General features: G+C 30.9%; 1 protein-coding gene across 6 annotated transcripts; it reads left to right on the top strand.

The window, feature by feature from the left end:
* The first annotated feature begins 27 nt into the window (after positions 1–27).
* LOC143072084 (NAD-dependent protein deacylase sirtuin-6-like) lies at positions 28–14,909 on the top strand. 6 transcript variants are annotated; one of them, XM_076246863.1, is made up of 8 exons: positions 50–101; positions 4,132–5,108; positions 7,904–8,114; positions 9,231–9,338; positions 11,417–11,544; positions 12,743–12,828; positions 13,441–13,521; positions 14,108–14,909. In XM_076246863.1, exons 2-8 carry the CDS (start codon positions 4,164–4,166, stop codon positions 14,901–14,903), a joined length of 2,355 nt encoding a protein of 784 aa, XP_076102978.1. In that variant the 5' UTR covers positions 50–101; positions 4,132–4,163; the 3' UTR covers positions 14,904–14,909. The 6 variants fall into 6 exon arrangements, with proteins under 6 accessions (XP_076102981.1, XP_076102978.1, XP_076102983.1 ...); XM_076246865.1 differs by lacking the exon at positions 50–101 and adding an exon at positions 130–194; XM_076246866.1 differs by lacking the exon at positions 4,132–5,108 and having other exon boundaries at positions 28–101.
* The last annotated feature ends 460 nt before the right edge of the window (positions 14,910–15,369 follow it).

The following is a 15,369-nucleotide window of genomic DNA, read 5'->3' on the forward strand; positions in this document are numbered from 1 at the left end:
AGCTAAACAGAGAAGTATCGAAAAGATCCGAGAACTCCAAAAACAAAGAAGGTAAAAGCTGAAACAAAAGCGGTTTTGGAAACTGTTTACGATTTTTTGCAGTACAGTATAACATGTATAACTTTTGAGTTTAATTATAGATCTAATAATCGAGAGAATCTTAAACACAGTCCCCTGGTGTCTCCCCCAGCTAAGTAATCTACTAATCCAGTTGTTTTTTCCTTGGGTTGCACTGCCGAAAACATTGAGCCTACTGCAGAGCATCACTTTTTGACATTTTTTATTTGAAATTTCCTGTCGCTAGTGTAGTGTCAGTGTTTCTAATTTTTAGTGGAATGTTGCCTTGTTTATCAGGTTTAATTCAATATTAACTATAGAAAGATGAAAAATATATACCAAATTAATGGCGAGCTTTTACATGGTTATCAATTCACCGTTTCGGAATCTTAAGCATTCTGGGTAAAATTTCCAAAAGAGTACAACAAAACGCTGTGATTGGTGTAAAACGTGATTAACAATAGAAATTCAACCAATGAACATGATGACGTAACGTTATTTTCATTTTGGTGTACCAACAATGAGATTACCCATAGTCATTTAGATTTGATTTTTAAAAAGGCGAATTATCTAAACAACAGTGTAAAGTTAAGTTTAAAAGTAAGTTAATCAGCTTTGCTAATGTAAGCCAGTTTTGTAACAGACTTTGGGAATAGCTCTGATAGCAAGGACAAAAAATGAAAGAGGGAGGCGATTATACATGTACAAATACAAATACAAATATTTTATTGGATGCCTCTGATGATTGGCACAAACTCAATTACAATAATTGGCAATGGCCCATACAACTAGTATACAAATAGTAATGATGCAGCAATTAAACAATACTACATAGCATATCATTGGGCACATTTCGAACAATGAAATGTGCAGAACTTTATAAATATATCAATACAATGTATATAGGTTAATTTATAAGAATTATAAGACTACTGACATAAGTTTATTGTATGTTATAGCTTCAAATTGTTCATACATTTTGTATTACTCATTTATAAGAACATTTTTTCTTAATTCAAATGATTGATTAATAAAAGATGATATTAATCTAAGTGTTTTTCTACACTTGCTATTAACTGATTAAGTAATACAATGTAATAGTTTGATATATTCATCCTCCGTTTTGGATTGTTTGTCATAGTTTTTAAAATAGGACAATTTTGATACAAGAACATTTCTTTGTGATTCATATTTTGTGCAGTGCAAGATAAAATGTTTTTCGTCTTCTATATTTTTATTATGACATAATTTGCACAACCTTTCTTCTCTGTTAACTTGCATGTATCTACCTCTTTCAATTTCAATATTGTGTGCACTAAGCCTTAGTTTTGCCAAAGGGGCCCTATCTTTCAACATATTCAATTGGTCAACATAGTGTGCACGTTTATTTGAAAAACAAAAATGTCGAAAAAAATGATAATTTTGATGATTCTGTAATATATGAATTCTGTTCTTGTAAAATTTGGTCATGAATTCATTGTTTTATTTGAGCAAGCATAGGTGTAATACATGTAGGTACATTAAAAGATGTTAAATATGAGAAACCCAGATTATGGATACATTTCTTCATATTACTTGTCCATAGGTTGTTTTCTCTTGTTTGAACAGTTGAATAAATATGTCATGAGCTAAGATTTTGTTAGATGAGATTAAATGATCTAAAAATTTCATGGAAGACAACAAAATTTTAGCTTTTAAGGGGAGTCTACCAAGCTCACTGCGACATGCGTGGTTTTTGCATGATTACATGTATATGTGGACAGACAAAAACATTTTCAATATTTTTATCAGAGATGTCGTCACAAACAAATATGTATACAAAATACTAGCAAAAGGGGAACAGCTATCTCTTACACACAGAAAAATACGCCGACCAAACATACTGATATAGAACCGTTTACAATATATATGAAAAAAAAATGCCTAAAATCTGATCGTTGAAGTTAAAGTCCTGTAATAAAACTGGAACTGCAAATTAAAAAAAAAATCTGAAGGGAGCTTTCTTTTAACAATCTTAAGAAGAGATTTAAAATGTTTAGGTAAATTAATCTAAAATAAACTGTTGACACAGATATATTTATATTATATAATATCATGGATACGGCTTGCCTGTCTGCAGAAAATAAAGAAAAAAAAACCAATCTGATGGACATTAACATTATTAACATACATGACATACTATCACAAGTAGTTCCTATCAACCTGACAAATGCCTGACTTTAGCAGAAAAAATTGATATTAAAAATAGCTATTTACCATGTTTACAATGATTTAATTAAAAATTGCTGGAAAACGAGGCATGACCTAGGGGGCAGTCGCAGGTCTTAAAAAAAATTGTAAAACTGTCATACATGTACAAATGCAACTTTAGATAAAATATCTTTGATCTATGATAGTAGACTACAAGAACTTAGTTTCAAATAACCGAAGAAGAACTTAATACATGTATTAATTGAAATCCCCTGGACATGCTGAACAATGGCCAAATTCTTGAATTAGTCATCAAACTGACATGTACTGTTACTACTGTCAGATAGTATTTTTAATTTACAAAAACTATAGCAAGTGTGTGAAATATGAAAAAAATATTCTAAATTTTTAGTTCAAGTTAAGTAAATGTTGAAAAACAAAATCAAACTACCAGGCCACCTACATCATACATGACCTATGACAAATTATTTTCTTGATGTTGCTTACAAATGCCTAGCTTTTCAGATTTCGATTTTTGTGATGGTCAATAATATAAGTTAAATTATAACATGTTTTGACTATCTAAAACAATGTAAGAGCATAATTTTTTTAATTTGAAACGATTTGTGTCATAAATTATTTTTTGGGGTTATAGGCTGCTTTTAAAATTTTAAGGTGGGCAGAAAGGCAGCGACATCAAACTGGAAGCATGAAAACCAGTAAAAATTGCAAACAAAATTAGATGTATCTTCATTTAAACAAATGATATTTGAGCTGACATCAGAACTACATTTACTGTGACATTCAAGTTGTTAAAGTTGATTTGAAAAAATAAGTTTATTACAAATATTTTGTGTAACATTTACTTATTTTTAAATATATAGTTTGTCTTTCTATGTGTTTTAAGTCAGGAATCTGATGTTCGATAGCTTTAGTTTGTTGATGTGGTTCATAAGTATTTCTTGTTTCTCGTTGGTTTTCATGTTTGAATGGTTTTACACTAGTAATTTTTTGGGACTCTTTTTACCTTGCTGTTAGGTGTGAGCCAAGACCGTACCTTGACCTATAATGGTTTACTTTAATAAATTGTGACTTGGATGGAGAGTTGTCTCATTGGCACTCATATCACATCTTCCTATATCTATAAACATGATAAACATTAAAACTTTAATCTTGATATTTTGTCCCTTCATTTGTCCATAACAATACCTCCATTAATAAGCATACATGTAGTTCATAATATGCATGTACAATTTATGTAAAACTGTAAATTCAGAAATTATTGTGAAAAATGCAACGGCTGTAATCATGATAAATTGTAATAATTTAAAATTGCATTTTGAACATTTTTATATCAATTAAACAGGACTTTTTACAATATTGCTAGAATTAAAATCGCATTTCAGTCCAAAATGACAAAATCACAATAATAAATTTGCGCAATAATTTTTAATTTACAGTAACATATATATATACATGTAATATGTATTCAATTCTAACATGACGTCCTTCAAACACTTTGAGTACACACCCGTGGTAAAATATTAATATTGTTTGGGCTGTTCCGATTGTACTCCCACATTATACATGTATGCTTTGTATTTAATGAGCTACCCGACGTTATAGAACTATGACGTCAGAATATAATCATTTTATGGGAAAATACACGCTTGTGAAACTGAAAATCTATCACAAACAAGGAAACATACAATGTACCTTATAAGTATAAGACATATTTATAACTTAAGTATAATTGTCATTTAGATTCATCCAAACCGATCTAAATATTTTATTGTAAATAGTTTAAGCATGTAACTTATTCAGTTTGCTCCATTTTTTTACCTCAATTTATAAGTATTGAATTTTAGGATATATATATTTCAGCAACTTTGTGATGTTTATGTCAGAATTTCAAAATGGGTAAGCGTGCTTGTTGTGTTAAAGGTTGTCGAAATAATGGAAGAAGATTAGAGAAATGGAAAGAACACTTCTGTGACTTTCATAATTGTAATTTTGGAACATCAAGATGTATATGTGAACCTCCTTTTACACTTTTCACATTTCCAACTGAACTTAAAAACCCATACAACAGGAGAATCTGGACAAAAAATGTAAACAGAAGTATTGGAAATAAAATCTGGACCCCTACTCAAGAGTCTCGTATTTGCTCAATACACTTTGTAGATGGATTTCCTAATGACAATAACCCATATCCAACATTGTGTCTTGGCCACGAATTGGCTACTACACAAACTTTTGCAAGACCACCACCAATTGACCGATCAAATATAGATTCGTCTCCATTGAAAAAGAGAAAACATCAAGATTCTCCCAGTGACAAAAACCCAAATCCAACATTTTGTCTTGGTCAAGAGTTGCCTTCTACAGTAACTTTTGTTATACTACCACCAATTGACCAATCAAATATAGATCCAACTCCATTAATAAAGAGGGAACATCAAGATTATCAAGATTCTCCCAGTGACAATAACCCATATTCAACATTGGGTCATGGTCAAGAGTTGGCTACTACAGTAACATTTGCTAGACCACAACTAATTGACCGATCAAATATATATCCAACTCCATTAATAAAGAACGAACATCAAGATTATCAAGATTCTCCCAGTGACAATAACCCATATTCAACATTGGGTCTTGGTCAAGAGTTGGCTACTACAGTAACATTTGCTAGACCACAACTAATTGACCAATCAAATATAGATCCAACTCCATTAATAAAGAGGGAACATCAAGATTCTGACAGCACAGATTCATATGACCACAATGACCATGAAGACCATAACTATTCAATTGCCTGTCTCTCTTGTGAACAGAAATCTTATGCAATAACCCCAATGGTAATGCTATAATGTTAATTCAGAAATTATTGCGTGCATTTATTATTGCAATTTTTCAAGAATGGACAAAAGTGCAAGTTTAATTATTGCGATTTCCAAAAATAGCTGCATACAGATCTATTTTTCAGTTATCAGAATGCAAGTTCTTATTCTTGCGATTCCCACCCGGTTGCATTATTCAAATTAATTAAAACCTGACCATTTTTTTTTTTAATTTACAGTACATTGTTTAAATACTTTGTATTCTTGCACTGTATTCATGGTATTGTCTTGTATTATAATTTTTTGTAACACTAAGAATGTATTTACCAAAGGAGTAGGTCCGGTAAGGACCGATTTTGGCCTCAAATTTCAGGTTCATCTGACGAAAGATTTTGACTACTTTTTAAACACTTAAGTGTCTATTTTATTTGAATTAATTAGTTTATGTGAAAGATTTTAACAGATTCAAGCTCAAATATGAAAAATCTACCTAATATACCGAAAAATGTCACTTTTCAGATGGTTTTTGGTAGCACCATTAAGTCATGCTAAATTACTAAAATCCTCATAATTCTAGCATTTTAGTTAAATTTTAGACGGTGTTCGTGTAAAACGAAAGTGGCCGCATCCGTGTTCATCCTCAACCTTTATATATGTTATGTATTATCATAAAATACAACTTACATTTCAATATTAAGGATGAACACGAATGCGGCCACTTTCGTTTTACACGAACACCGTCTAAAATTTAACTAAAATGCTAGAATTATGAGGATTTCAGTAATTTAGCATGACTTAATGGTGCTAGTACCGGATATATGTGCATTGTATTGTCAAAAACAGCCAATATTTATGTAGCAGAAGCATTCTACTGTCCAATAAATAACTAAAGGTTTACATTTTAACAATTTTGTAAAACTGCTATATTTTCGGGCCAAAAAGGGGTCTAATTACTGAACCTACTCCTTTAATATTTAAATTGCTCCCTTATTATAATCTTCACATAAGGTCATATAATGTATGTTTCCTTTATGGGGTAAGATTACATTCCCCAATTTTCACAGCCAAGTTAAATTAAATAAAAATTGGCTTCATCATTTTTATGGTATACATGTATATTGCATCAAAAATATTTAAAACAGTTAAGATAGATGGCACTGTTTTGATACTGTTGTGAAATTTTAAAGTACAAATGTTGCTTTGATCCCCTTTATTTGTATATATACAAGATTTGTTTTGCTTCATTACACTTACCATTGTTACTAGGTCAGTGACTTTGAATTCATTAGCAATTTCAAATGTTAAGTTTTCTGCTTAAGTCATAATTAGTGTGATAAAAACTCCTTGTGATAAATCAATGATATTTTATAGTGTTGTCAAATCGTACACTTTTGCCTAACCGGTTACTTGGATAATCGTTCGACCGATTAACCGGTTAACCGGTAGTTTAAGTTGATGTTTGAAAGCCTTATCAACAGAACCCTACACATAGATGTGGTATGAGTGTCAATTTGACAACCTTTCATCCAAGACATAAATACGCTTTTAGAATTGAAGTTTTTCCTTTAGCATTATAAGGCTTGTCCGTGGGGATTCCTGGCGAAATTTGACTTTTAATAATCAAATACACCGTATCAACTATAATAGCGTTTTTTGTTCAGATTGAAAAAAAAAATCTTAATCTCGTAGAATTGAATATGTCATATGTCTGAAACCGTACATTCTTTCCTTTTCTCTTGTTGTCTCCGAAAATAATGTGATGTGTTTCAATTTGAAATGATTAATTATAAAAAGAGAAGATGTGGTATGATTGCCAATAGGACAATTCTTCACAAGAAACCAAAATGACACAGAAATTAACAACTATAGGTCATTGTACGACCTGTTTCTTTACTGTGTTTGCTTTTTTCTTTATGCGTGTTATTCGTACTTACACCTACATTAATTGAGTACATGCACATTGGTTTGCATTTTACAATTTTTTTAATGTAAAGTAAGACTAACCCTTGCACTACGGAGGTTGCACATTTAGATGTAGGTTTACACAATATTAGATCAAAAACGAAATAATGAAGTAATTAGTAAAATTTAATCTCATTACTGATTTAAAGTTACTGTTAAAAAAACATGTATACTAATTATGTTTCTTTAAGATCCTGCCCTGAACTCTAATCAATTTTATGTTTAAATTTTAGGATTAACAATAGCAATCAATATACTGGACAATTGATCTGTCAAATGAATTAACACGACGACATTTTTATGATTTCAATACAGATTTATATCAAATCTATCAAAATTGAAAAAAGTCCGGTTAACCGGTTAGCGTTTTTGCTATTCGGTATTCGGTCGTTCGACCGATTAACCGGTTAACCGGTTAACCGTTGACAACACTAATATTTTATATAAAGTTGCATTGCTTTTTGTACAACTCAGTCTGTACAAATGTACATATCAGTTTAATGACTATTTTTAGGCCCTGTCTGTTATGCCTGGCATGTTATGGTGTCTTTGTTAGAATAGGCCTTAATTAAATGATGCTAAAATATAAAGAACAGACAATAATCATGATAATAGGCAAAAAATACGAATATGGTAATAGAGAAAATGGGCAAAAAATATGAAGCATAGGATAGAGAAAAATTACCTTAAAAGTAAAGAATACAGAAATAAGGGACCTTCATACAGACCCTCATCATGTTCATGTATGATTTTGTGTCCAGAACTTATACATGTTATAAACCTCATTTCTTTTTTCAACAACCCAACCCAATGATTACAATTTTAAATTATTTCTTTTATTTTTATTTCAGTTTGAGATGTCAGTGAATTACGCAGATGGTTTATCACCATATGAGCATAAAGGACCTTGTGGCCAACCAGAACTACAAGATTCTCCTGAAGAAGGAGAAAGAAAGATAGCAGAATTGGTAGAGTTGATCAAATATAGTAAACATATGATTGTCATCACAGGTGCAGGGATCAGTACCTCAGCTGGGATACCTGACTTTAGGGGGCCAAAAGGTAAGTGTCAATGACAGGGAGTTAGAGAGTTTTTTGAATATGTTTAACATTATAAAGAGATATAAATGGATAACTCTATTATAAAGAGATATAAATGGATAACTCTATTATAAAGAGATATGAATGGATAACTCTATTATAAAGAGATATGAATGGATAACTCTATTATAAAGAGATATGAATGGATAACATTATTATAAAGAGATATGAATGGATAACTCTATTATAAAGAGATATGAATGGATAACTCTATTATAAAGAGATATGAATGGATAACTCTATTATAAAGAGATATGAATGGATAACTCTATTAAAAAAAGAGATATGAATGGATAACTCTATTATAAAGAGATATGAATGGATAACTCTATTATAAAGAGATATGAATTGATAACTCTATTATAAAAGTGAAGCAAAAGGTACCAAAGGGACATTCAAACTCTCAAGTTGAAAACAAACTTACCATGTCATGGCAAAAATAAGAAAAAACGATGAAAACACACCAGTACACAAAACACAACATAGAAAACTGAAGACTGATCTGACAACACAACCCCTACCAAAACAGCAAGTGATCTCAGGTGCTACGGAAGGAACTTAAGCAGATCCTTCTCCATATTTGACACCCTCTGTGTTGCCCATTTAAGTAGATAGTAGATTGCATAATTGAAAGATTAGAATTGTGGTTAGGACAATGAGAACATTACAGTCATCATCTGTGAAGCAGATATTCCATAACCAACAACCAAAAATAATCCCAACTCTTGTATTTGTTATCATTGTTATATATATGTATTGCAATTACTCTGGTTTTATTACCATGATTACCAAACAAACAAATCTAAATATGTTGTACAATATGATAAAGCAGTACGGTACATTTTGTTTGTATTCTTTCTGAACTCTTTGTCCAATTCATACAGATTTAGAAGTAAAAAGTTAACTGAAGCAATCAATTTTTACAAGAAAAAATCTTTAGATGAACTGAAATTGAAACTCATTTACAGTTTTTATCAGGACCCTTGTATGACTGTTAATGTTCTTCAAAATCAGGCTTTGAACAAAAATAACTTATGCTCATATTTGTGTTTTTTTTTTTAATATTATTGAAAACAGGAGTTTGGACTTTAGAAAAGAAAGGCATCAAACCAGAATTTAGTGTAACATTTGAAGGAGCAAAACCATCTCCGACTCACATGGCACTGGTAGCACTAGAAAGATTGGGTAAGTAACAACTAGTCTTGTATGATTTTTATGGCCCCGCCACTAAGTGGTCGGGGACATATAGTTTTACCCTTGTCCGAAATTCTGTCATTCCATCATTCCGTCATTCCGCAACAAACCATTATACGGAGTTTTTTTCAAAACTGCTTCAGATATTGGGCTGATCTTTGGAATGTAAGTTCACAATGGTGAGTTACAGATCAAGTGTAAGTTTGGTTCCGTTCCACTAATTTTTGCCAAATTACTGGCTTTGGACTTTAATAAATTGTTAAAAATCACAGTTATACAGACTTTTTTTCTAAACGCTATCAGATATTGGGATGATTTTTGGCATGTGAGTTAATTTTTGCCGAAATTACAGGTCGGACTTTGATAAATTGTTGAAAATCACAGTTAAACAGACTTTTTTTTTAAATGCTTTCAGATATTGGGCTGATTTTTGGTTTGTGAGTTACTCATGATGAGTTACAGATCAAGTTTAAGTTTCATTACGCTCGGCCAATTTTTGCTGTAATTTCGGGCTTTGGACTTTGATAAATTTTTGAAAATCACCGTTATACGACCTCTTTTCTAAATGCTTTCAGATATTTGGCTGATTTTTGGTATGTGACCTAACCATGATGAGTTACATTTCAAGTTTAAGTTTGGTTCCGCTCCACTATTTTTTTTCTAAAATTAAGGGTTTACAACTTTGAAAATTGTTGAAAATGACAGTTATACGGACATTTTTCTATACGCCTCAAGATTTTGAGCTTATATTTTATATGTGAGACTACCATCATGTTTGTGTCAACATGTGTTATTAAAATTGCAGATTTTTTCTACTTTTGGAGACGGGGCAATTTGTGTCGCTTTGACACATCTAGTTAATTTTAGTTTCTTGTGTATTATTTGGAGTTTAGTATGACCTCCATTATCACTGAACTAGTATACATATTTTTTAAGGGGACAGCTGAAGGACACCTTCAGGTGCGGGGGTTTCTCACTACATTGAAGACCCATTGGTGGCCTTTGACTGTAGTCTGCTCTGTGGTCGGGTTGTTGTCTCTTTGACACATTCCCCATTTCCTTTCTCAATTTTAAAACCAGATGATCAATGTTCTGTATTTTATGTACAGTTGGATTTTCATGCAATGAGGGTTTTTTTCAGTAAAAAATTGATATCTTTAATTTAATATTTTGTTTATACATGTATTTGATTACTTTTGTGGAATTAGGCTGAATGGTATATGTAAATGGTTTTAATATAATTGACTTGAATTTTTTCATGCAAATGGTCACACAAAATTAATTCTATATAAAAATTTATACTGACAAATCAATTAAGTTGTATATTAGATTGTAACTTTGAGAAGTCAAGGCAATAAAGAATGGAAAATGGAATATTAAAAGAAATAGATGCATTGTTTAATAAATTCATGCAATATATATGATATTTGGATTTCATGAAAATCTTCACTTGGTGTACCATTCCGCAGGAAAAAATATTTAAGAGGTTGTTGTTGGCCTTGTAAGTTTTACCTACCCATAGCAATTTGGTATCTATAAGACCATATTATTGTCTATTTATTGATAATTTATTTACATTTATATCAGGCATGAGCAAAAATTAGAGCTTGTATTATATGTGTTTACAGGTTTCGGATTCCTTTATTATTCTTTTAGATGTCTTTGTTTCATAAGCATGTGTTGTTTGATTGCTGTCTTATTGGTGTTATTATACAATTTTATGCATGAGTTTGTGATAACATTTTATTAGGACAAAAAATGAAAACAGTCAAGGGAGATAATTGCAGTTTTTGGCAGTATAATAATGTGCAATTATCTCCCTTGTCAGTTTTCATCTTTCGAATATCCATTCAGTCTTCTATTGATTTCAATTTGCCTGTCTGTTATATCTTTTGTTCAATACATTTTTTTTGTAACTATTTTTGTGTTAGTACTTTATAAGAACTGTCAAAGACCTACTTCCTGTTTTCCAATTGTTTGAATAACACGTAGAAACATGCGTAACCAGACAACACTTTCAATTTTTTGTAAACTTAATGTTTTATACATCTACTTTTTCTCATTTTTAGGTGTACTGCAATGTGTAGTATCACAAAATGTTGATGGATTACATTTGAGATCTGGTTTCCCTAGAAACAGATTATCTGAGCTCCATGGTGACATGTTTGTAGAACAGTGTGACAAATGTAACACACAAGTAAGTGTTTTAATAATTCTTTTGTAATGACAACTGTTAATTTACAGATATATTATAATTTTTCTAGACTGGGGAAGTTTTATATGTACAAGATTGTATGTTTTGTATTTTTGTACATTGAAGGGTGTATCATGGTATAGACGTATTTACACTTTGGGTATTAATGTGAACTATGTCTTCGAATGACTCTAATTCTGTCTCTGAATAACCTTCTGATGTCATACAACAAACACTTTTAAATTATGACATCAATTTTTTAAATTGTAATGTAAAATTTTGAAGTACTTGTGTGAATTTAAGTGATGGCGGCCAACTTTGCATACATGTTTAATTATCACTGAACTAGTATACATTTTTGTTTTGGGGCCATCTGAAGCTGATTCCGGGTGCTGGATTTTCTCGCTGCATTGAAGACCAATTGGTGGCCTTTGGCTGTTGTTTGCTCTTTGGTCGGTTGTTGTCTGCTCTTTGGTCGGTTGTTGTCTGCTCTTTGGTCGGTTGTTGTCTCTTTGACACATTCCCCATTTCCATTCTCAATTTTATTAAATTCATCTACAATTTTTACTCTCTAAGTCCTGGGGATTTATATATTTTCTTGAGCATCAACTTTCATTGTTTTAAAAAAAGATAATTATATTTTCATTGATACTTGATCTCATGGTTTTGCATTCAAGCCTGTGAGAAATTTTTACATAGTTTAACATTAAATTTGGTGATTCATCTAAACCTACAATATCAACAAAATTGGTACCCAACAAATTCTAATAAATCCACAGTATAGGTGTAAAAATGTAGGATTGATTGATAAATATGTGAATTCATTAAAGCTTAGATATACATATATATCAAAACTATCAAAACATTGTCTTTTATATATAGTTTGTACAGGCAGGGATACAGTTTGTTCTTCCTTGTTGTTCCTGGTTTCAAAAAATTCTAGAATTGGAAACAGGCTGTTAATTGAAAATACTCTATTTAATTTTAAGAAAATAATGATTGTAAGTGATTGATTTTGTGCCACTTACAGCCTTTTGGCTATTAACAGTAGTGGCAGCCACATTTGATTTGGGGAGGAAATTGGGGTGCCTAGAGAGAATAATGACCTTCAGTAGAAAAAAGCTAGTCAATTATGATTGAAGTTGAGGGCACATTTCAAATCAAATACTATTTTATTGAAACTAGATATTTTGTTTTACAGTATATAAATGCTACAGTTGTACCAACCATGGCATTAAGGCCCACAGGAAATCCATGTACACAGAGAAAGTCTAGAGGATTGTGCAGGTAACCAGTCGAATGTAGTCAAAGGCAGATAACTGCTGTCTACTAATGTTTTTGTTAAGAATAACAGAATAAGCGTGAAAACTGAAAAGAGTTATATAAAATTATAATTTCCTACATTAATTTTGCTTCATTGATGTAATAGTATTAAACAATTTTATATAATTATTGAAATAAAGCCTGATTAAAAAAAAATATAAAAAAATATAAAAATTTAGTAGGCTTTTAAATCAAAGAGAAATTTACTCAACTTGTATAATTTACTTGATTTGAATATTTTAAGATTGACCATTGTAATAAAACTGAAAAAGGTCAAAAGCCTATCTCAGATAAATAAGTACAATTGGAACTATTTAATCAAAAGGGTTGACTTCACTGAACGTATTTGAGGCCTTAATTTAAAATTTGCAGCAAGAAATATTTATGAAGTAAAATGAAGTTGTTAAATCTCAATAAAATCAGCTGTTAGTTTATTACAATACTCTCCACACTAGAGGGTGAGTACAATATCACAAAATTGGATTTTACATAGATTGGTATACGTAGTTATTCATCATGACCTAAGGTCTTTCTCTGCTTATAGAAAATATATAAATATTGTTTATTTTCTTGCAGAGGAAAATTGAGGGATACAATACTGGACTGGGAAGATGCTTTACCTGATGAAGATTTGGATAGAGCTTTTTCAAATGCTAAGTAATGATATTTTGATCTGGTATTTTGTCATTTAGCAAGAGAAAGTGAAACTTAAGAATTATTAAATGCATGTATTGTATTTCAATCATTTCTAGTTTTATGTTCCACAAATGATTTATTAATCAATATTTGTTAGATTATTCTACATGCACATATATAACTAGACAGGTTCTTGATATAAAATATATGCTTCTGTTTACTCCATTAGGTATCTGTTTTTTTTTTTTAAATATGTAATGAATATTCAATTTTTCATAAATAATGTACCGGTATGTACATTTTAGTGATTCAACAATATGTAACTAGTAACTTATGACAGTATCTTTTATTATAAAAATAAAAGGATTTGGTATGGCTGCCAATGAGAGAACTTTCAACACAGTATGCCAAATTAAATGTAGGAGAGGATCGCAATTATAAAAAGAAAATGTATATCTCGATCTGAATAGTAAGCTGTAAAATGCCCCGAAACTGCAAATAACAAAGAATTTAAATGAGAGAATAACGACTAAAAGTTCATTTGATTATATATAAATACTTCTTGAACCATGAATACAATAGTTTTCAATTTATTATTATTTTACAGGAAAGCTGATCTGTGTTTATGTTTAGGGACATCTTTACAAATCTTACCATGTGCTAATTTACCACTTCAAGTAAAGCGTAATGGAGGGAAATTTGTAACTATTAATTTACAAGCAACAAAACACGAAAAGAAAGCTGACATGAGAATACATGAACGTGTGGATAAAGTTATGATTGAGGTTTGTCGAAGGCTAGAGATAGAGATTCCAGAGTATTATAATCCAGTAATTTGTTTGGAGTCGATGCATACAGAAAAATCAGAAGAAAAGTTAAGTGTTGTCGTCAGAGAAGAATTGTTAATGGTGGAAAATAAAGATCTCCTGAAAAAGGAGGATATTAAAAAGGAGGTCAAAGATGAAAATGAATTTAAGGATGTGTTCATTCAAAGCAGTCAGTCTCAAAACTTAAATATAATTGAAGGACATGAAATTAAAAAAGAACAAAACACTATGTGTGAAAGAATACCAGACAATAGTTGCAAAGAAGTTAAATGTAACAAACATGATCTAAATCAGGCAGCAATCGGTAATAGTGACATAGATACTATTAATGAAATATCAAAACTAGGCAGATCTGACAAAGGGACAATACTCTCATTAAACGAAGAGAGAGATCAAGATATAGTACCAGCTAAGAATGACGGACATCAGCTGAATACTCACAATGATAGCTGTGTAACTGACAGTTCAGCAGGTTTACACATGTACATTGTAAATTCATCACAAAAACAGGAGTCAACAGACACAGACCTTAAAGATGATGATTATGAAATACCTCACAAAATAATAAAGTTATAGATTTTTAAGAAAAAAACTTATTTTATCACATCTCCACCCTGATCTATGGAGGGGTAAAATGATTGGTTGTTTATTTGTCTGTTTTTTTGTCTTGGTTTTTCATTGAGTTTAAGTATTCATAAGAGATCGGTAATATTTCTTCCTTGGATAGTATTTGCTGAGGGTCTTCATCTAGTAATGTATTGGACAGTCTTCAATGCTGAACTGAATAGTTCACATCTTGTAACAATCTGAATCAGGTTAATGTTGTATGTCTATGTCAACTTTAGGGGTACATTTCACAATCTTTATTCATAAAAAGGACCTTTTGACCTTTAAATACAGTGTACAGCAATTTGAAACCATAACTATATGTAAGGCAGGTTTGACAAACCTGTATGATGAGGAACTGAATAACTATATGTGAAACTTAGATCACCTTGATCAACCTTTAACATGTCAAGTCTATGGTGCTGGTGATCAGGAT

The sequence above is a fragment of the Mytilus galloprovincialis genome, chromosome 4, assembly GCF_965363235.1.
Source record: "Mytilus galloprovincialis chromosome 4, xbMytGall1.hap1.1, whole genome shotgun sequence".
In the NCBI taxonomy this organism is placed as follows: Eukaryota; Metazoa; Mollusca; class Bivalvia; order Mytilida; family Mytilidae; genus Mytilus; species Mytilus galloprovincialis.